Here is a 22,443-nt window from a genome sequence, read left to right on the forward strand (position 1 = left end):
TCGGAAACAACCACTCTACTCCTTCGGGGTAGGGGTAAGGTCTGCGTACACACTACCTTCCCTATACCCCATTAGTAAAATTTTACTGGGTTGTTGTTGTGTGTGTGTATATATATATATATATATATATATATATATATATATATATATATATATATTGTGGTGGAGCCAGAATTTTTATCAAGGGATATCAAAATATAAAAAAAATAGATACACCGAAAAGTTTAGGGGAGTCAACGTATAATAAATACACATAAGACAAAAAAAATTATCTAGCAATACAATATAATTTTTTGGCGAAGGGGTGTCGATTCACACCCCTGGGTTGAACTATATATATATACTCCCTCCGTTCACTTTTACTTGGCACATTTTGACTTTTCACGCCCCTTAAGAAATAATAAATAAAGTGCATAATTTACCATGATACCCATATTAATTGATGCATATTTTATTGGATTTGAGAAAATGATTTGAAATGAGTAATAAATATTGTAGGAATAACAGGAAAAAAAAAATTGTCACTCTTGATATGCGTAAAGTGACAAGTAAAAATAAAATTTTATTTTTAGTATACATGCCAAGTAAAAGTGAACGGAGGAAGTATATATATATATATATATATATATATATATATATATATATATATATATATATATATATATTGACTTAGATATAAACTCTATGAGTATAAGTTGAGTAATTTTTTGGGTTCGATAACTACGAGTTAAGTTATTGGAAAAGTACATTAAATGTTATTTGCAATTTATAATACCAGGACTCTATTTTTGGACTCTTACTATTAACTTCGGGCAACGTCAGTCAACTTTATTTCGCACTCGTCCAAACCAAAAGAAAAAGTAACACAATTGCCTTATATACGTCCAAAAACTATTTGAAGTATTTCAAATTGTTGTAATTTGGTTGTTATTTTCAGTTACTCTAATAGTATCTGATTCTTGTAATCTATTATTATACAGCTATATCTGAAAGGGCTTGTTCTATGGTCAAACAAGAAAATTTCTGAATCCGTCCTTGGTTTTTACAAAGCGTTACATTTGATCATTTCTCAATCATTTTATTGTGTCTATAATGTACTTGTTTAATAAAACTTTTCTTTTTTACTTCAATATAAGTTAACTCGTTCAATTTGGCAATACGATATCATATGAATGTGAACAAGAAAAAGTTACACACAAAATGTAGTCTATAAACTGTTCTTTTCATCCAGTGGATAGAGTTATCCGACTACCCGCTAGATTAGTTGAAGTACGCTTAGACCGGTTTAAATACCATTTTATAAAAAGAAAAAAGAAAAGGAGAAGAAAAATACAAGAAAAGCTGTCACACGGTACTTGCTAAAAACCTTCTTTTCTTTTTGTGAACTAGATTCAAAAACTAGCAATTATGGTCTTTGAATTCATTACAAAACAAATTTGGTAAGTTTACATAGGTATTCAAAGAAATGCTAATTGATCTATGTACTATTTAGGAATGAAATCCAGTAACACAAACTCATAAAGAAACAAATATAACTGGAAATTTTCAAGTTTCCACAGTAGTCATATTCATTTAAAAGGGAAGGCAATAATGAACTTGACATGTTCTCTAAAAACACCCAAGAAGCTCAAGTATTATCTGATTTTTGAGCCAATTTCGAAAAGGGATTCTGGTCAATCTCTTCGTAACATGAAAACAAGAATCCAAAATGCAAAGGAGAGAGAGATAAATACACAGATTAAAAAGAGACTTGTTTTTCATTGCTATAAGAAAACCATTTCACTGCATCATAATTTTAGGGTCCTGAAGTGGACTCCAGGGACTACAAACTGAAAACAGGATTTCTTCTAACTCCATTCTCAGAAAGATAAAACATACAGAAAAAGGACTAAATAGTTTCAGGCAGATTCTGAGGCAGCATGTATGGGAGGGAAGAGTTCACATTTTTTCGGGACAAATTTGCGCATCCACACATGCTTACCGTTGATAGTAAACTTAGCTTTAGGCACATCGTTGAGAATAAAATCTATAATTGCAGGCGTAACAAACACGATTCGAGCATAAAGAGCTTGTTCATGGGACTTCACCTCCTGCATGTGAATGCACTCTATGCAGTCTCCAAAAATCCTAGTGAAGAATTCCCTGATTTCAAATTCAGCAACAGGGTATCCCTTGGAAAAAGTAACAAACATGGTCCGTTCTTCACGTGGTACGTCGTGTCCCTTCGTCCTCTTAGGAGACGCATCACTCCCAAGTCCCAATTGAGCAATTCTTTCTGTCAAGAATGACTCAGCAAGAGGTGCCACCATGGACACTTTGCTTTCCGTCAAAGTTTGTTCAGAACTTTTCTTCAAGGCTTTCTCCATGATATCTGTCAATGCCTTGAGACAAACCTCAGTAACAATCTTCCTAATCCCACTGGTGGCACTGTCCCGATTTTCATGGAAAAACAAGAGGGAGAACTCTTTTGCCATGAGACTTTGAGTTAGCGGAATCTCACTTGCATCAGTTGAGAGCAGGAACCGGTTGTCCTCAATGCATTTGAGGCAGGTTATAGCCTCATCAGTAAGTTCATTAATCAAAATTTGAGGTAAAGACAAGATCTTTCTGATAACACCGTTGAAACCTGTTCGCTCCAACCAAATCCACAATGCCAATGTCTGCATTGACTCCAAAGGATCACGCTGAAGCTCAATAACAAGGAGAGAATAAAGTGCCCGGTCAATCGTATGGAAAAGTCGGAATTCCTCTACTGTAATTTGAAAAGGTTTTGCAGCCATGCCAACTCACGTTGGAAGTGATTAAACCTGCCCACATAAAATCACCACAAATTTCAAAATCAGAAATAACCAAGATGAAAAAAGCAGGCTTATTTTTATCAGGACAGATAAGCATAGAATTGAGAAAGGCAGGAGGGAGAGAAGAGGCAATGTGAAATCAACTAATGAGACTCCACCATGAAGAAGATTATCATTATCCTAGTAAACATTTAGCATTCTTCTTGTAATGTGACCAGCAAAAATCCTATGACCTTACCATGTACAGAAGCAGGGGAGAAAGAAAATAAAACAAAACTAAAGGCAAAATCCTTCATCTGATTGAAAAAGCCTAGTCTTGGTACCTACAACTCAATCGGAAAGGAGATTCCTAGAACCTAATCGAGGAATGCATAAGTCCCCACATTTTCAGCTATACAGGAGATTTAATCAAAGCCAAAATTAAGTGAAGGTTAGGCCACAGAAAAGGATAAAAGTGCATAAAGTGAGGAAAACAAACCAAAAGGTAACGTCAGGGGGCGAACACTCTTCTCAAGAACTCAACTTGCCAGGTACGTTTACAACCCAACCCATTTATAGGTGAAAACACTGGTTTTGCAGGTTAACAAGGGCAATGATCTAATGAACTTGTTCTTATAAATGTTCTGCCAAAACAAAGGGCAGTAATTACAACTTTGGAAGCATTTTCAGAAAGTAATCTTGTTTAGTAGGTTGCATTTAATGCTAGTGAGTACCATTCCAGTAATGGCCAAGGATGCATTCATAAATTTTCTCTTTCTGTCAATTAAAATCAGGCTCTATTAACAACTTCACACATGTCCTACACAAGAAAGGTGAAAAAATCAAAAATCAAGACCAGCTAGGCTTGCTTATTCAATCACAAAATGTGAAAAGGTGTAAGGCTTTCTCTTTAACTGACGAAGAGAATCTTTTACATCGGGAGAAATCTGTGTAACAAATACACAGATTTGCGACAATTCAACCATGATTGTACTCCACATTCTACAACATCTACCTAAAGAATCAGATGTTTCACAGAATTGATCTGGTAATACAAGTTAGACTCTGGCATAAATTGGGTAGTGCTCTTGTGGTCGAGTGTTCATAACCATAATTGAAAACCGAGTATCACTAAATTTTTGTTAAAATGACGAATCCTCTTTTATCACAAACTTCCAAAATTACGCTTTATGATGACTCTCCTACATGTCGGAAAACCCATTGAACAATAACACGACATTGTTGCGTCTTTATGGAAACCAGAACCTTTAATAAGTAACAAGATATTTGCTTCTAGGAAATGCTTTATTTATAGCGAACCTATTAATGTGCACAACCCGTTAAAGCCATTGGTTGTTAAGTTTCTAACTGGTTAGCACAAGGTACACCATTTGGTCAGTGGTTGTAATGCACAAAGTTTAGCTGGATTTCAGGGATGTCAAGGTTACACATTTAATGCTCTTGTGACAAATGGGAAAGGCAGTAGTTCAACGACGACAATATTTATTATTATGCCTCAGAAATCGTTTGTATTCTTCTATCACAGAAGTTCTCTGCTTTAGTTCTGTTTATTGCTCAGTTCATCAGATAGAAATTAGCACCTCCACTCTCAAGTTCACTGCCTTGATTAACAAAAACCTTGCTATATAATTCTAGTAAGATATTTCATGATCCAAATCCTAAGGTACTAGAAACCTGCAATTGAGGTAGAGGGCAGATGCATGTCAGTGATGGAACGTGCACCAAAACTTCAAAACATGTCTTAGATGTTCCAAATTTTCCAAATAAATTCTGGGGAACCTTTTCCTCACTCAAGTGTCTGGCTAGACACTCACTAACATGCAATAAGGGGCTCTAAGCTAATGTATTTTCTGTTCGCCAAATTTTTTGTATCTTCCCCATTGAACTAGTTTCTAGATTTTCAACATCAAGAATCAGAGTAAATTTCATGGGTCGTCATTCAGCTTTTTGTTCATTATTCAAAAGTCACTTTTCTTTTTTTTGCTGAGTCATTCAACTTTGTGTCATTAGCCAAAAGTCACTTTTCTTTCTTTTTCTACACAAATATCATTTTACTATGCTCTAGTTATCAAAATAGTCACTTTGACCAGATTTTATAAAACTTTCATCTGAAAAGTCTATTATGCCCTTGACATTATAAATCCTCTCATTTATGCATACCTTCTATATTATATAATGTATACTTTAATATATTTTTACCAGGTATTTTACTTATAATTAAAATAAAGTTTATATTATTTTATTTATTATTTTTAAATATATTCGTACATTTAATTTTTCCTTAACGTTAATTTCCAAGATATATAAGTAGCATTACTAAATTTGTCAGTAACATTATTGTGAACAGATCTCAAGTTAACGTTCTTAACCATGCCTAATGAAATATTTTTAATGAAAATTAGAAAATCAAAGTTCACAGATTTATCAGCCAAGCCATATTCGTTAATCTAATAAATAAATACCCACATTTAGAACATTGACACATCAGAATAGTACTTTTAAATGAATAACATTAACAGATAAAACTTTAAAAAACTTAATATTAAACACAAATATCTTTGAATTTTTTTTAAGTTTTACTGAGCATAAAAAACTCATTTGTTAGAAAAATCTATTTTTATTATTAAAAAATAAATATTTTTGTCATTTTTACATTTTAAAATATGTTCATGTTATAATAGGATTAAACAAATTGAGTGCCATGGGAAAATTAATGTACAAATATATTACAAAAATAATAATAAAAAGTTATTTTAACTATGTAAAATACCTAGGTTAAAATATATTATATAGTATATAATATAGAAGATTTTACATAAATGGAAGGATTAATAACGTCAATAACATAATAGACTTTTCAAGTAAAAGTATTATAAAATCTAGCTAAGGTGACTATTGTGATAACTAGAGCAAAGTAAAATAATTTTTGCGTAACCAAACACAAAGTTGTTTGTAATGAACACAAAGTTGAATGACTTTTACGTAACAAAAAAAATGTGTCTTTTAGTTAATGAACACAATTCTGAATTACCACCCATGAAATTTACTCCAAGAATTACCATCAATTGTTTGTAATTCATATTGATCCACCAATTTCAAAAACGAGAACTCAACCAATCTATTTTAGATTTAGATATACTATTTCTGATAATTACCAAGTCCATTGACAATAGATTGAAGACAGAGAAATACAGCAGAGCTTTTCCATTGTTCATCATCAGTCGTCTTTTTGCTATTGTAGCACATTTCAATGCTTTAATGCTTGCTTAAGTTCATCATTAATTCGTTCTACCTGTTGTTTTGATTAATACTATTTTTGTTCTGAAACATTACTAATTCACAGTGTCCAAATTTTTAGAAGTCCCATGTCCTGTGCGAAAGCAACATAGATTTGCAAACTCACCATTTTCTTCCGTATTCTCCATAGTCAGACGAATGTTTGACATGTTTTGACACCCAAGACATGCCCAAAATATTTTGGCAGGTTCTTTCAAATTAGAAAATATAAAACACATCCAAAACACATGCTCATGACACAATTTGGGCAACTCAGACACTCCAAGGGCAGGCAAGAATTGAATTGATAACTACTTTTCTTCTGGGTCAACTTTCTTGTTTTTATTCGCAGTATCATATTGAGTTTATTGAAATGTTATCCTGCATATTTCATTTCCCATTTTCCTGGAGTCTAATATAATAAGACATATGGTAAGCGGCCAAGTTTTCTGCTTTTCCTTTTTTTCTTTTTCAGTTTCTTAATAGCACAATTGAGGATTGCATAAAGTGAGAGCTTGATAATTCATCATGATAAAATGATTCTTTCTAGACGTGGACTTGTTAGAATGTTGAAGTTATGACTATCACAAGTGATTATAGTCTGTAGGTTCTTTCTTTTCTTCCTTTAACTTTCGTTTGCACTAGCTCAAGTTAAAAGGAAGCAACTAATCCAAGACACTGAAGCCAAGTTTTTCATGAATAACAATCAGTTGGCATGCTACCCTCTCCCTAGGGGCCGGTTAAGGTTCATACCTTTGAACGTCTCAAGCTGGGAATCCATTGGCCTACTCGTCAACCACAACATGCTGCCGCAAACTTGTTCGTCTAAAGTAACGCACGCTGACCAACAAGTGAACTATCAAACTACAATGATTGGGTAGTGTCAAAATAAATTCTAGAAAACATGCTCAAGCTTACACCTAGAGTAAGGATATGATGGTGTCAGCAAGCAAAACCAAGTATTCTTTTATTCCCACGGCCACCAGGTCTTCTCCCTGCAAATGAGGGAGCAACATGGTTTAGCCACCACTCATGACCCACTCTAGAGCTGAATAAGAGAGGAGGAAGGGGAAAGGAGGTCCTACTTCAGAAAATGCATATCCCAAAAGATTAAAGTGTAAACTGAGGAATACACCTAAAAGAAAATCTACCAATAAAGCAGACAACAACTGAACATATATAATCCCTAAATTAGGCAAACAACACATTGAAATATACAACAGGATAAAGAGGTTAAAAGTGCGCAGGAGCAATTACATTCTTAAGATGCCAAGATTTGGTATGCCTTGATCAATAATTACAGAGGCAGGGTGCGAGACTGAAGCCTATAACTGCTAAAATAAGCCAACCTCCATTGAAACCTATCTGAAGTTAGGCTCATAGGGTGACAACAAAATTAAGTTATTGTCAAGATATCTTCTCTACTCCTTTATGCCCGTGAGACTGGGCGTTGAAGCAGCAGCCCCTTGCAGATCCGATAAGGAGAAAGACCTCCATGCACTAAACTTCTGTTCGGGAGGTGATGATGATGACTCATTGCTATATCTTCTTGATTGTGGAGGCAAAGGAGGAAGAGAGAAATGAGGTGATGATGGATTTGAGTTCAATGACTCGGAGCTGTTATTGCTCTCAGAGCAGCTTGAGGTTGCACCAAGAGCTAATGAGCTTCTAGAGTTTATTGGTCTCTTGTATAACCCACCACTATAATTTCTTGGGAAGTGATTCCTATTCTTGTCAAAGAAATTGCTGTGAGCAAGCAAGTTCTTGCGTTTCCTAGTGAATGCATTCTCTGGCTTGACCATATCTTTAAGCGAGGAACACGATGCCGCATCTGCTAGACTAGTAAAGGATTTTGATTTTCCAGCATAAAAATTTGATATGCCCCTCCTGGATCATGGCAGACAAGCACGGTTAGAACTTGGAAATTAGGAAGAATATGACAACAGTGGCTCATAATTATCTATAAGCACCTAAAATCTTTCCGATTTGACTGCGGCATCCTTCCTTTCATCCTCCAGACTATCCAATGTTCTAGAGACTTACAATAACAACCATTGACCATGTTCCCATTAAGTTTCTTAGAGACTTCATTTACAATAAAATATTAACCCCAAAAAAAGAAGCTCGTCCACTATCCAAGCTTCACATTCAGTCCACAGCAGATACTTTTTCAACTTCAGCTATATAGATAAAAATCAACACACTTTTTTTTAGTAAACTAACATAGTACTGAATATGCTAAAGCGATTTTACAAGCTTCAAGAAGCATCTCAGGCAGCTTTACTTTTGGTAAGGAGGATACTGGTCCCAACATCCTCTATAATAGCAATGCATTTTATCCATACTAAGAGCATGCATGCACCCGCGATCTGACCATTATCCAGATCAAAATAAGACTGCCAAACAATTTTGTTAAAACATTGCACTCATAAGCCTTAAATATCTATGAAACAAAAGAAATGATTTTTGACACCTCATAGTCTCTATCTATTTTGAATCTTTCACACGCCAAGGAGTATATGAGACCAAGTATTAGCTCTGACAACCAAAGGTATTACATAATGCAAAAGATTATGGACAAAAGATGGCACACATCCATCACAGTCACAACAACCTCTGAAACAAGATTGCAAGCATATGTAGGGTCTCACTCCACTAAGCTAGCTCTATCTCCTAAATTAATTTTCAGGTACAAGGTCTATACCATACAACATGAAATAAAACTGAATTATCGGGGGAAGAACGAATGAACTAAACTCTCAGATTTTACTTTTACTGCTCGAGTTAAACATATAAAAAGCTACTTACTAAATCCGTAACCTCGAAAATGAGTCAATTTGCAACAAGCCAAGCCAAACATGTAATTACTCCTTAACATTGTATAAGTAACAAAGAATTGTACACAGTGATTAACATTGCATGTCCCTCACACCAAACAGCCACTTAAATATTTTTGGCCCATTTCCCTCGGGTACTTGAAAATATTAGCAAGATACGCCCTAAAACACAGTTAACTGTTACAAAAGTCTAGTTAACAAATATACATATAACATTAACCACACAAAATCCTAGAGTCGAGCCTTTAAACTCAAATTAAGCAACAAAATTCAACATTTTGATGTTAATATATACGAGTAAATTAAATAAGTTAAGCTAAAACTCCCAGGGAGATTAAATTAAAAGTAAAGCCACATACTTTATTGGCAAAACCTCCTCTAAAGCCTCCAAATTATCCAAAGCACCAGCAGGTTTGAAAGGACTCTGAACCTCCTCGCCGTCGCCTCCGTCCGACGAAGAACCTCCCACCGCCGGCGAGTCATCACTATTCCTACCAATCGAAGAAGAAGAAGACGAGGAAGAGGTCCGATCATCCTCATTTTCCTGCTTCGCCTGAACCCTAAGCTCCGCCGACTTATAGATCGGAATAAACGCCATTCCATGCACGAATCCTGGCCGTTCGATCTGACGATCAGCTGTATTATTCCTCTCTAACGCAATCGACATAGCTTCACAACGAAGTTTGTATATAACAAAACCTGTATATATAACAACAGAGAAAGAAGAGAGAGAAAGGAAGAAACAAGAGTCTAGAGAGAGAAAGAGATTGGGAAAAAAAGGAATATACTGAGGAAGATGAAAGCCTTATCTTTATCCAGACAAGATATATTATCTTTTTAATTTTTTTATTTCTGTCAAATTCATATTTTGCTATAGTACATACGGTTTTAGTGTAACCGAATGCTCATTAATTTAGATTCGATCTAGACCGTTGGTTTTCTATGTTGATGATTTGATTGAAGAAATGAAGATTATAAGTGGTTGTAGTGTTAGTGGATAGAAGCTGGGATAGGAGAGAACATTAGTCGGAATTTCATTTTCTTTTATTTTTAGATTCGAAATTATGATAATCTGAATTAAACAGTGATATCTCTTTATTGGTCAAAATTGACTATGAGGTTTTTTGGTTCACTTTTAAGCTGGTCAAATCAGCTTTTAAGCTCTTTTAAATTTTTTTCAATGTTTGGCAAAATTATTAAGTGATTTAAATAAGTTTAAAACTGTTTAAAACAAGTCAAAAATAATAAGTTGGGCAACCCCAACTTATTGTTTTTTGACCTAAAAGCTATTTCTACTGAAAAGATATTTTTTTAAGCCAATCCAAACGGGCTCTATATTATCTCTATGACAGCTTATTTAGATCTAACTAATACGGTGGTTGTTGGAAGGGATTTTCAGAAATAATAATTTTCCCATAACTAAGGTGGCATATTATTGATCTTATAAGGAAAAAAAATACTTTTATCAATGTTTGATTGACAATACTAGATAATAGTCGCATTAACTTATGCCAAAATCAGTGTATTATGTAATGACATTTCATATATTCTATTATTTATCACAAAAACAATTTAATATATTACATTCGTTGCAAGAAATTGTTAATTCATTGTTATTCACCGCATAAATTATTTTGATATAATTATTAAACATTATGCAAAACAAACAACTATATCTGGTGAAATCATCTCTTTTTTCTATTAATTTTGAGAAGAGAAATTTAGCATTATACTCTGTCAAAGGAAAATGTACAAAATAAAATCCAACAATGAACATAAGCAAATATACATGTAGTAGTTCATTTGATATATTTGGAATATTTTTGGTACAAAACGTAGTATTAGTCCTAGTTTTAAGCAATGTTATATTAAACAAAACGTAGTATTACTTATTTAGAGTATTATTACGAGTATTTGAAAATGATCTGATCATTTTGATTAAATCGTGAGAATAGTCATAATTTGTTCTTTTATTGTGTTGTTTACTCCTTGGCTATAATACTTGAGTATTTATTGTTGAAGAAGTTTAAACGTAATTAAACAATAAGGAATTTTCTTTTAAAATCATAATTTAAGAGCATATTTCAGAGTTACAAATTATCAAGGGAGTAAATGCCTTAGATTATTTCAAAAATCTTATCGAATCTGAATTGTAAAAGGGTTAGGTTAATGGGAACGATTCAGTTAACTATTGTCTAGTACAAACTTTGCAGGCAAAGGCATTTTTAAACAATTTTTATTTTTATTTTTTATTTTTTGGCCTTTCTTTTTCTCTTTGACATAGAATGACTTTCTAACTTTGTTCTCACTAAGCGTGGATATCCATAGTACATTGAATATGCTTTGGGAGGGGGAAGAATTTAAATACAATCAAAAGCTTTGATGTATGACGCATTGGTTCTCTTGATAATTATATTTTGTAGAAGTTAATATGAACGACAAAATATATCTATAAAATATATGATTGTAAATTTAATTATTATTGTAATATTAATTTAAAATCGACAAAAAAAAATCATAAACTTAAAACTCATGAATCTGCCTTTGCGACCACTAGATGGGGTGGTGTCCAAATTAAAGTAGGTACCTAACGTTATTAGTTGACCGCACCATCTAGTGGGCAACTAGCTACCCATATGATTTGCCAAAGTAATTAAATACAACCAATATCGATAAGAATATCCAAAAACAATCCTTATTCCCCTCTCTCCCTCTTTGATTTTCAGAACAAATCCATAAAGCTTAAGCAAATACCGTAATCGATACATAAATTTAAACGATTTAATGAACTGGTCAGTATAGTATAAAAATATATAAGAGTAATTGAGTAAACAACATTGTATAGGTCAAAATCCGTCTATGTGGGATTTAACATGGAACGATATTATGAAAAGCGATGTGGCCGAAGTAGACTAGTAGATAACAGGGCTCGTAACCGAGCAGTCAATAACGGCCGAGGTCGAGTATCAAGGGCAGTGTTAACGGCTAGTTTTTGTAATAAGATATTTAAGAGAATATTCCAATAAATATTCTTTGTATTTGTAATTTTAGGGTTGACTGGAGTATGTCTCATATAAATAGAAAAAAATATATGGAAAAAAGGAAAAAACATTCTATGATAAGAGCACTTTTTGAGAAGAAGACTTTATATCTAGGAAAGATACAAGTAATACTTTCCTAAGAAGATTCGATTATCTATTATTCCACACTTTTCCATCAGATCCGAGAATAGTTCCAATATTATTATATTTGTCTATTACTCATCACTGTCAGAAGGAAGAATCATCCACCTCATTCAATATTTGGTGAATTATTCTCCTTATTTATGTTAATGTCATTTATTCTTATTTATTGCTTGATATTCTTCCATCATTAATCATCTTGAAATAGTGAATGTACACAGCATTTAATCCTCCACCAACATTGTCCGATTTTATTTGAGTTGACTAGTTATAAATCTGAGGATATTATTATTAACTAGATTTAATCTATTTTTATATAAAATTAATTAGTTTAATCAAAGATTTACACTTTTTTGTCAAACAATTTGGCGTCGTCTCTGGAGATTTTCTAGTTAAGTATTTAGTTTCTTCTAGATCTATAACTGGCACAGTTCACCCAAAAAAAAAAACTCCTACTTTCTTGTACACGGATCTGACATGGCAGGTAACGGAGAAAAAAGAATGAAGGCAGTGACCGACCTCACTACCAACCTCTTAAACACCATCAATGAGGCATTTGAAACAGAAGGCGAAGACATAATGTCTAACGCCTCTCCCAAGCGAAGTGGGTCACCCCTCCCTCACGGCAGGATCTTCAACGTCCACAACGGAAGAGGCGCCACCACCAGTGAAGAAACTACTTGAGGCTTGGCTGACAAACACGCTGATCAGCATCCTCAACAAGCCCGCTCATGAGGCAGTTAGAGAGAATGCAAGGACTTTCATTACACCAGTAACGGCCAAGCAACATGGCCCTCTCCCTCCAGTAATAGGTATCACTCACAATGTTAATAATATAGGTAATGACACCCTCACGACCGTTCTAAGGAAGATGGAAGAAATGGAAAATGAAAACAAAATGCTTCGGGACCAAATGAGAGAGCACCAAGAAAGAGTCGACAAAATACCGGGTGCCCTAAAACTCTTGCCAAAAAGAGACGCAGGTCGGTTCGTTGAGCAACCCTACAGTGATGAAGTCGCCCCACATGCCATACCCAAGACCTTCAAGATGCCGCCTTATCTGAAAATATATGACGGTACGACCGACCCCGAAGATCATGTGACTCACTATGTCATTGCGGCAAAGGGCAATGATCTCGCCAAAGAACAAATATCCTCCATCTTGTTGAAAAAGTTCGGTGAAACCCTCACCAGAGGAGCATTAACTTGGTATTCACAGCTGCCTGCGCGCTCCATTGAAACATTCAAAAAGATGGCCGACAAATTCGTGACGGCCCATGCCGGGGCTAAAAAGGCGGAGGCTAGAGTGAACGATATATTTGTCACCAAACAATCACCCGGAGAGGGATTGAGGGACTTCTTCGCTCGATTCAACCGAGTGAGGTTGACCTTACCAAATGTATCGAAAGGAATAGTTGTAGCAGCTTTCCAAAATGGGTTGAACAGGAATGGCTCAAGAGCGACCAGAAAATTATTAAGTCGTCTTATGAAATATCCTCCAACCACTTGGGATGAAATACACAACGCCTATTGTGCCGAGGTCCGTGCAGACGAAGACGACCTGAATGTGCCAACCCATCGGTTGACCTCGGTACAGGCTAAAACCACGAAGGATCAAAGAAATGATGCCATGAGAGATCTTGCAGCTCCACTACCCAACCGAGAAAGGCATCAGCCATACGTCAGAAGCGCCATCATGACCCCCAACCGCCACGAAGAGATCCTATCTAGACCAAGGACAGGGACTCACCGGAACGAGAGAGGTATCCCCCATTTATTATTCGCTTATAGTTTTTGTGTGTCACTCTCAGAAATAGTCTACGCATTGGAGAAGCTCGGACCAAAAGTGAAGTGGTCACAAAAGATGAGGTCAGATCCAAGCACTAGAAAGTCAAAAGCCCTCTGCGAGTTCCACCAAGAGTGAGGTCACAAAACTAAGGACTGCATCGCCTTAAGGCAAGAGGCCGTGAACATGCTTCATCAAGGACACCTCAAAGAATTATTGAGCGACCGAGGGAGGACCAACTTTGCCCGAGGACGTGAACAACACCAGGGACCGCCGAAATCACCCTCACCGACTCGCACCATTCAAATGATCATCAGGGGCAGCGACGATGCTTCGATCAACAATATAAAGTTCACCACAACCCACAAGCTCAAATGGTCGATCACCCATGAACGGTATGACGAACTCGAAAAAAGTATCATCTTCGATAAGTCAGATACCCACGGTTTGGTTTTCCCTCACTATGATGCCCTTGTTATCACTTTACGAATATTAGATTCAGATGTAAGACGCATTATGGTGGATGATGGGAGCGGCTCATGCATTATCCACCCTCGAGTACTTGCACAAATGAAACTCGAGGATAATATAGTGTCGTGTTGTATCACGCTAACAGGTTTTAACAATGCAGTTGAACGAACGTCTGGAGAAATCACACTCCTCGTCCTGTCTGGCGGCATCACTTTGAAACCACGTTCCACATTATGGACTAGGATACGACATACAATGCTATAATAGGTCGGCCCTGGATACACGCCATGAGGGTCGTCCCCTCCAGCTTATACCAAGTTATCAAATTTCCAACCCCATAGGAAATATTCAGCATACGAGGAGAACAACGCACGTCTCGAGAATGCTATCGCATCGCCCTGGATTGCACGACCACCCAACAAATGAAAGGCAAAGCAAAAGAGGCATAGCAATTAACAGGGTTGAGGTCAAGCTGTGACGAAAGAGAAAATGTCATCAGAGATCCTGAAACAGTAGAGGCCGCGGGATCAACCATAAAAGACCTCGACCCCGTCTAACTTGATGATAACGACCACATCAAGAAAGCCTACATCGGCTGCAAGCTTCAAGAACCAGGTAAATTCCGTCAATTCTTAACTCCTAACGCAGATTTGTTTGCTTTTTCCCATGCAGACATCCCATGTATCCCAAAGGAGGCCGCCACACATTAGTTGAAAGTTGACCCGTTCTACCTCCGGTAAGACAGGTTAGGCAGAAGTTCAATTCCATAATAAACGATGCAGTCCGCGAGGAGGTCGAAAATTTGCTGGAAAATGGCTCCATCAGGGAATCAAACCCCCAATGGGTCGCAAAATGTGGTCATAGTGAAAAAGAAGAACGAAAAGTGGCAGATGTGCGTAGACTTTACAGATTTAAACAAAGCATGCCTCAAAGATTCATTCCCACTACCTCATATCGACCAGCTCATTTATGCAACGGCCCGGCATAAACTGCTGAGCTTCTTAGATGCCTATTGGGGCTACAATCAGATACTCATGGAATAGGAGGACCAGGAGAAGACCACCTTCATCACCCACCAAGGAACGTACTGCTACAGAGTGATGCATTTCGGACTGAAAAATGTGGGGGCAACATACCAAAGGTTGGTGACCAAAATGTTCAAAGACCAACTCGGCAAAACCATAGAAGTCTACATAGACGATATGCTGGTCAAGTCCAAAAGGAAAGAAGATCACATCTATCACATGAAAGAAGCCTTCGATATACTCATACGGTACATAATGAAGCTAAATCTTGAAAAATGTGCATTCGGCGTGACCTCAGGAAAATTCTTAGGCTTCCTAGTATCACAAAGAGATATCGAGGTCAACCCCGACCATATCAAAGCCATAGAAGGAATACCAGAGCACTTAACCAGCAAAAAACAGGTTTAGAGGCTAACTGGTTGTATCGCTGCCCTGTCAAGATTCATCTCCCGATCATCTGACAGATGCCATAAGTTTTTCGGCATACTTAAGAAAGACAACGGCCTCCAGTGGACTTCCGAGTGCGTTCAAGCCCTGAAGGAGTTAAAGGCTTATCTGTTGTCACCGTTGTTGCTTTCCGAAGCAGAACCAGGGGAACGCCTTCTCGTCTACCTCGTCGAATCTGAAGTAGTGGTGAGTGCAGTACTAGTCCGAGAAGATAAAGGTACGTAATCTCTCATCTATTACATTAGCAAAACCTTAATTGACGTCGAGATGAGGTGCCTCCACCTCGAAAAATTAGCCTTGGCTTTGGTCGTAGCTTCACGAAAGCTGAGACACTACTCTCAGTTCTACCCCATATCGGCAGTCACAACTTTCCCCTTGAGAAATATTTTATATAAGCCCGAGCTATCGGGTAGGTTAGCCAAGTGGGCCATAGTATTAAGCGAGCATGATATCACATATCAACCGCGGACGATGATAAAATCACAAGTCCTTGCCGACTTCAGCGCAAAAATAATGCTCGAAGTTGAAAAAGAAGCCGCCCACGCTTCTCCACAAACACAAGATCTATGGATTTTGTACACCGACGGCACTTCTAATGCGTCAAGGTCCGGACTTGGACTTGCACTCGAAGTCCCGACAGGCGAAGTGATTCGTCAGTCCATAAGATGCCCGGACATGACTAACAACGAGGCCGAGTATGAGGCCATGATTGCAGGATTAAGGCTAGCACTCAAGTATGGGCGAGACGGGTCATCCTACGCTGTGACTCTCAACTCGTCGTCAATCAAGTCATAGAGAATTTCCAGATCAAAAAGCAAAGGTTACAAAAATACTAGGTCGAGGTCTGCAAACTACTGGCCGAGTTTGATGAATACCATCTCGACCAGATCCCTCGAGCATAAAACATCGAAGCAGACTGCCTCGCCAAATTAGAGGGAGCCACTAAAAGCATAACCGGAGAAAGAAACATGGTCACCCTCCTCCACTCATTGATACATCAAATCGAGGTAAGGACTATAAATCTAACTTGGGACTGGCGCAACCATATTGTAACATACTTGCAGGACGACGTACTCCCAGATGATAAAAAGGAAGTCAAGAAGCTTCGGATGCAAGCGGCCATGTACAACATCATTCATAATGACCTATACAAGAGGACGTATGACGGCTCCCTAGCAAAATGCTTAGGCCCGAATCAAACGCGGTGCATCCTAGAAGAAGTCCACGAAGGCCACTGCGAGGTTCATTCCGACAATCGAGCTCCGGTCAGATGTCTCATACGGGCATGTTACTACTGGCCTACTATGAAAAAATAGGCCGCAGACTTCGTGCAAAAATGCGAGCAATGCAAAAAATACGCCCTAACGATCCATCAAGCGGGCAAGCACCTCCACTCGGTCACTTCCCCTTGGCCTTTCATCTAGTGGGGAATGGAGGTAACATACGATTTCTTTTGGTTTTAACTGACTATTTTTCTAAATGGGTAGAAGTAGGAGCATTCGCCCAGGTACGCGTACAAGAAGTGATCGTCTTCATATGGAAAAATATTGTGTGCTGCTTCGGCCTCCCCAAAGAGATCAGTTGCGATAACGGACCCCAATTTACTGAAAAAAAAGTCACTGAATTTTTTGAGAAGTGGCATATCAAAAGAATATTCTCCACACCATACCACCCCGCGGGCAACGAAGCAGAATCCTCCAATAAATCAATACTGAACATCATGAAGAAAAAGCTTGATGACACCAAGGGATTATGTCCGGAGCTATTACCAGAAGTGTTTTGGGCCTACCGCACAATGCCAAAGATGAGCACATGAGAGATGCCCTACTCATTAGTCTATGGGACTGATGCGGTAATACCAGTCGAAGTTGGAGAGCCCAATTTGCGATACTCCCATGAGAGCGGGCTGAGGAACGATAAAAGCAGAAGGCAAGAGCTCGACGAAGCCGAAGAACGGAGAAATATGGCCTACATAAGGATGATCGCCCAAAAATAGCAGGCAGAACGCTATTATAACAAAATGGCCAAGATCAAACCACTCAAAGTCGGGGACTATGTGCTTAAGGCCAAAACACAAGCAAGCAAAGACCCGCGGGAAGGTAAACTAGGAACAAATTAGGAGGGCCCATACAAAATCATGGCATCAACAAATAAAGGTTCATTTTAACTAGAAACAATGGAAGTAAAACTACTACCAAACAACTAGAACGTCGCACACCTCAAGTACTTCAACTTTTAAGAAAAAACGTCCTCCAAGTCGTACTCTTTTTCCCTCACTTGAGTTTTGTACCAATTGGGTTTTCTCAAGGAGGTTTTTAACGAGGCGACAAGGGGGACACTTCAAATCGAAATACGAACGGAAAAAGGCACGGTCAATTCATTGCCCAACCTCTCAACACGTCTCCAGGCCGCCCAATGAAGGGACTAGATAGACTGGGACTGGAATGCCAGCCCGAAAAACATGTAAATTTCTCCAAGTATATAAGCAAAACACAAATGTATAAAGTTCGCCCATGTTTTGGCCAGAGCAACATTGCCTCAATATCTACTCGGACCCCTACCACAATCAAGTAAATAACATTCGACCTCGCTCGAATAACCTAGATTCAGCCTCGCTCGAATTAACTCACATTCGACCTCGCTCGAATTAACTCACAGTCAACCTCGTTCGAATTAACTCACATTCGACCTCGCTCGAATTAACTCACATTCGACCTCGCTCGAACCAACTCAATATACTTTACATTCGACCTCGTTCGAATTAACACCTACTAGTCCCTCGCCATGACCAAAACCAAATTTGTACGATTGAGGCGACCAAACGTAAAAACAAAAGAAAGAAGCGTGCAAGCTCGGACAGAGAAAAGAATCAGATACAAAACAGCGAATACGGCATTTCATACTTCAAATATATTTCTTATAAAGGCTAAAGCAGATGCCAGCAAAAGTATGTACAAAAGTTACAAGCAAAAGAAAGAAAATAACTACGCGCTACCTAACCAGCAGCACCATCTTCACCCGTCTCTACACCATCGCCGTTGTCGTCGGGGTATTCATCCTCGTACCAGGAATCCTGCTCAATCCCTTCCACGTCTTCCTCATCATCATCAGCTTGTGGTGTAGCGGGGTCATAACCACAAGCAAACCGAGCTTTACGTGTCTTAACACGTGCATTCTCTAAGTCGGCTTTTGAAACATCCCCATTTCCCATCAGATCCCTGAATATATCCAGCTGCCCCTCAATGTGAATCCATTCCTCGTACAAATCCGAAGGAACATCAGGAAAATCAAAAGTGCGGGATAAGGATGGCTGAGCCAGTAACTGTGCCTTTTCGGCCTCGAGGGCAACAACTCGATCACCAAGGACTGCGACCTATTTTTCTAACTCCCATATCCGTTCATCAAGCCTCTCCTCTCTGAGCCTAGTCATCTCCAAAGCGTAATCCCGTTCAGAACGGAGAACGTAGATTGTGTTCTCTAAAGCTTCCGCTTTACGCGCATCTGATAACTGGGCCAACCCCGCCTTCTCCAAACCCTCCACCTTCTCGGCGACCTCGCTACTCAAAGCGGCCACTCGAAGTTGACACTCCTCCAGCTCGGCACGCAATGAGACGACTTGGGCCTGAAGGTCGGCGCATTGAGCCTCGACCCCCCTGCTCACATCGAGCTCCTCTTCTTTGTCCTTCAACGCCTCTTCGAGCTCGCTACATTTTCTGATGACCTTCACCAATTAGTTTTCGGAGAGCCCAGAAGTTGCTACTTCCACCAAGCCGCCGGCAAAGCTCGCGGTGCTTATCACGATACCCGCGATATTTCCACTCTATCTTGTGGAAGATGACCTTACACCTCTCATCTTGACGGGAACTTTCAATCTCCAAGATCACGGTCTGAAAAGAAAGCCACAACGAGTATGAACAAAGCTAGATTCGACATGAAAAATGAATATAGAAATGGAATACCAAACTTACCCTAAAAGCAATGCCCACTATGCTCATCGACAAAGTGGAATCCTTCAGTTTCTCGAGGGTCTTACCCTCCACATCAGAACAAAGTGGACCAAGAGAAGGGACCACGTCCTCCGTATTAACTAATAGATCCCGATCTAGAGGGATCTCAATAGTCCGCATGGTCCCCTCCAATCTCACCTCGAGCCGGGTGAGTCCTTCCTCCATCATCCTAACCTCCTCGACGTCCATGTCGGAGCCTGTCTCATAATCCTCTTCGGCTACACTTTTGCCATTTGTATCAACCCGAGAGGAAGGATCCTCGGCTGGTAACGAGGTCGATGGCTCACCCCCTTGTAAGGCGTCAGGGACTCGCGCCGACGGCCCTTCAAATCCTGTTTCGGCCTCAGAGAGCAACGTATATCCCTCGGTCCCCGATGACGGCGAAATTGTGGGCAGCTGCTCGGCATCATCTCCGAGGTCTATGATTGTCGTTTCTCTGACGACAAAATCCTCCATCATGGAACTCCCCACGCGGACAACTCTCTTGCCGATGTTGACAGGTCGCCTCTTGCGGGGAAGAAAATTATCGTTATTCGGCGACGATCCTTCCTCATCGTCCTCGTCAATTAGATGACGTAGAGGGTAAGTAGAAACACCCGCTGCAGTAGTCGATGACCGAGCAAGCCTCACCGCAACAGCAGGAACAAAAACAGTTTTCCTCTTACGGAATGTCAGAGCAGGAGCTTTCTGCCTCCTCGAAGACTCTCGACCTACAAAAGAGATTAGAACGTCAACTCTTACTTAAAGTCATAATGAACATGTGACCACAAGGTCAGGACGGCATATATAAAAGATCACTATATGTATGAGTACGGACGGACGGACTCACCGATCGTTGAAAGCTTGGGCACAAACTTCTTGAAAAAGGACGGCCACTCAGGAATCCCCACTGTGTGAGGCAAGACCCGGCTAACCCAATCGTAAATATCCGCAACCAAAAGAGGAGGCTCGATCTCGGCTGAACGAGGAAAAGACAGAATGATTAGGCTACGACTAAAACGAGCAAAATGAGCACTTAATAAAAATATTTAGGGGCATAATTTCACGCCTCAAGAAATCCATTTGCATTTGCCACCACGTCCTCAGTCTTGACGTAGAAGTAATTAAACCAGAATCGACGATTTGCTTTATCGTCCATCTTCACTGCCAAGCTATTACTTCCATGGTGACGAAGGTGCAACATCGCCCCTATAGAAACTGGGCGCGAAGAGGTGCATCAGGTGGCGAAAAGAGATCCTATGGCCAGCCAATTCTGCATACTTCATCAGCATACAAATGAGCTTGTATATATAAGGAGAAAGCTGAGTCGGGCAGACGTTGTAGTAGCGGCAAAATTCCTCCGCCAATGGGAGAAAGGGAAAATAGTAGCCCACGTAGAACGAATATGCGCAGAACACACAATACCCGAGGCAATAAATCTGCACCACATTACTACCAGATGAGACTAGATCGATGTGGGCTGGAATTTTGAACTTCGCCCTGAAATTAGCAAGGGCAGCAACATCCATCTCAGACTCCACGGCCTCAGGTCGTCCTTGGGCAGCTTTGAGAAGTCAATTCTAGCCTTCTCATTACGGGGAATTAATTCCTTCACTATAGGAAAGCTTTCATCTTCTGCAATAATGGCAGCCCCATCATCATGGGGAGGCATGCGCACTGCCAAAGGAACAGGGTCAGGTACCCCCCAGAACTGGAAGACACGTTAACCATTTTTGTTTGTGAATAGAGGAGATGTAAACGCAGAAGAGTCAAGAGTAGCAGGAGCCATCAAAATCAGTGAAAGAAAGAATATGAAGTTAGATCAAGAAAAGAGGGAGTCTAAATGAGTAAGGAAGAAGAAGAAGATATAAAGGTCCGATTTTTAAAATGCAAAGAGTGAATCAAAGGATTGTGTATCCCTATTTATAAGAGTTCGAGCATTAATATCGAGAAAGCAAATCGTCGTTACCCAGCTCAAGAATCGAAACGACAGAGGCGTGGGAAACGATATAATGTATCGGGAAAATGCATAATAATGACGCATGATGACATGACGTCATTCTGAAACGATGTGACCCTAGGTTGCAGCTCACGGAAGGCCACATTTCTTTCCCGTCCGAAACGCTACTACTCGACATGCTCGCCAAAAACTTCTCAACCATAACTAACAGAGTCTGCTCATCGAGGTCGCCTAGGGTCGACATCAATAAGCGGAGGGACTAACTGTATAGGTCAAAATCTGCCTTTGTGGGATTTAACATGGAGCGTTATTATGGAAAGCGATGTGGCCGAGGTCGACTAGTAGATAACATGGCTCGTAGCCGAGCAATCAATAACGGCCGAGGTCGAGTATCAATGGCAGTGCTAATGGCTAGTTTTTGTAATAGGATATTTAAGTGGAATATTCTCTGTATTTGTACTTTTAGGGTTGATTGAAGTATGTCCCATATAAATAGAAAAAGAGATAGGGGAAAAAGGAAAAAACATTCTCTGATAAGAGCACTTTTTGAGCAGAAGACTTTATCTCTAGGAAAGATACAAACAATACTTTTCTAAGAAGATTCGATTATCTATTATTCCACACTTTTCCATCAGATCCGAGAATAGTTCCAATATTATTACACTTGTCTATCAC

General features: G+C 39.0%; 2 protein-coding genes across 9 annotated transcripts; one reads left to right on the forward strand and one right to left on the reverse strand.

Moving 5' to 3' along the window:
* Positions 1-1,738: 1,738 nt before the first annotated feature.
* Positions 1,739-9,711, reverse strand: LOC104107332 (protein OXIDATIVE STRESS 3 LIKE 1-like). 8 transcript variants are annotated; one of them, XR_688776.4, is made up of 4 exons: positions 9,271-9,711; positions 7,332-7,961; positions 6,828-7,069; positions 1,739-2,807 (listed from the first exon to the last, which is right to left on the reverse strand). XR_688776.4 is itself a non-coding variant. In XM_018774541.3 (4 exons), exon 4 carries the CDS (start codon positions 2,778-2,780, stop codon positions 1,899-1,901), a length of 882 nt encoding a protein of 293 aa, XP_018630057.1. In that variant the 5' UTR covers positions 2,781-2,807; positions 6,828-6,914; positions 6,993-7,069; positions 9,271-9,408; the 3' UTR covers positions 1,739-1,898. The 8 variants fall into 8 exon arrangements, 7 of the variants coding, with proteins under 7 accessions (XP_018630057.1, XP_018630056.1, XP_018630055.1 ...); XM_018774541.3 differs by lacking the exon at positions 7,332-7,961 and having other exon boundaries at positions 6,828-6,914; positions 6,993-7,069; positions 9,271-9,408; XM_018774540.3 differs by lacking the exon at positions 9,271-9,711 and having other exon boundaries at positions 6,828-6,914; positions 6,993-7,069; positions 7,332-7,496.
* Positions 9,712-12,964: 3,253 nt separating this feature from the next.
* LOC138895088 (uncharacterized) lies at positions 12,965-14,017 on the forward strand. Its single transcript, XM_070179818.1, has one exon. It carries the CDS (start codon positions 12,965-12,967, stop codon positions 14,015-14,017), a length of 1,053 nt encoding a protein of 350 aa, XP_070035919.1.
* The last annotated feature ends 8,426 nt before the right edge of the window (positions 14,018-22,443 follow it).

This window comes from Nicotiana tomentosiformis, chromosome 7 (assembly GCF_000390325.3).
Source record: "Nicotiana tomentosiformis chromosome 7, ASM39032v3, whole genome shotgun sequence".
NCBI classification, from domain to species: Eukaryota; Viridiplantae; Streptophyta; class Magnoliopsida; order Solanales; family Solanaceae; genus Nicotiana; species Nicotiana tomentosiformis.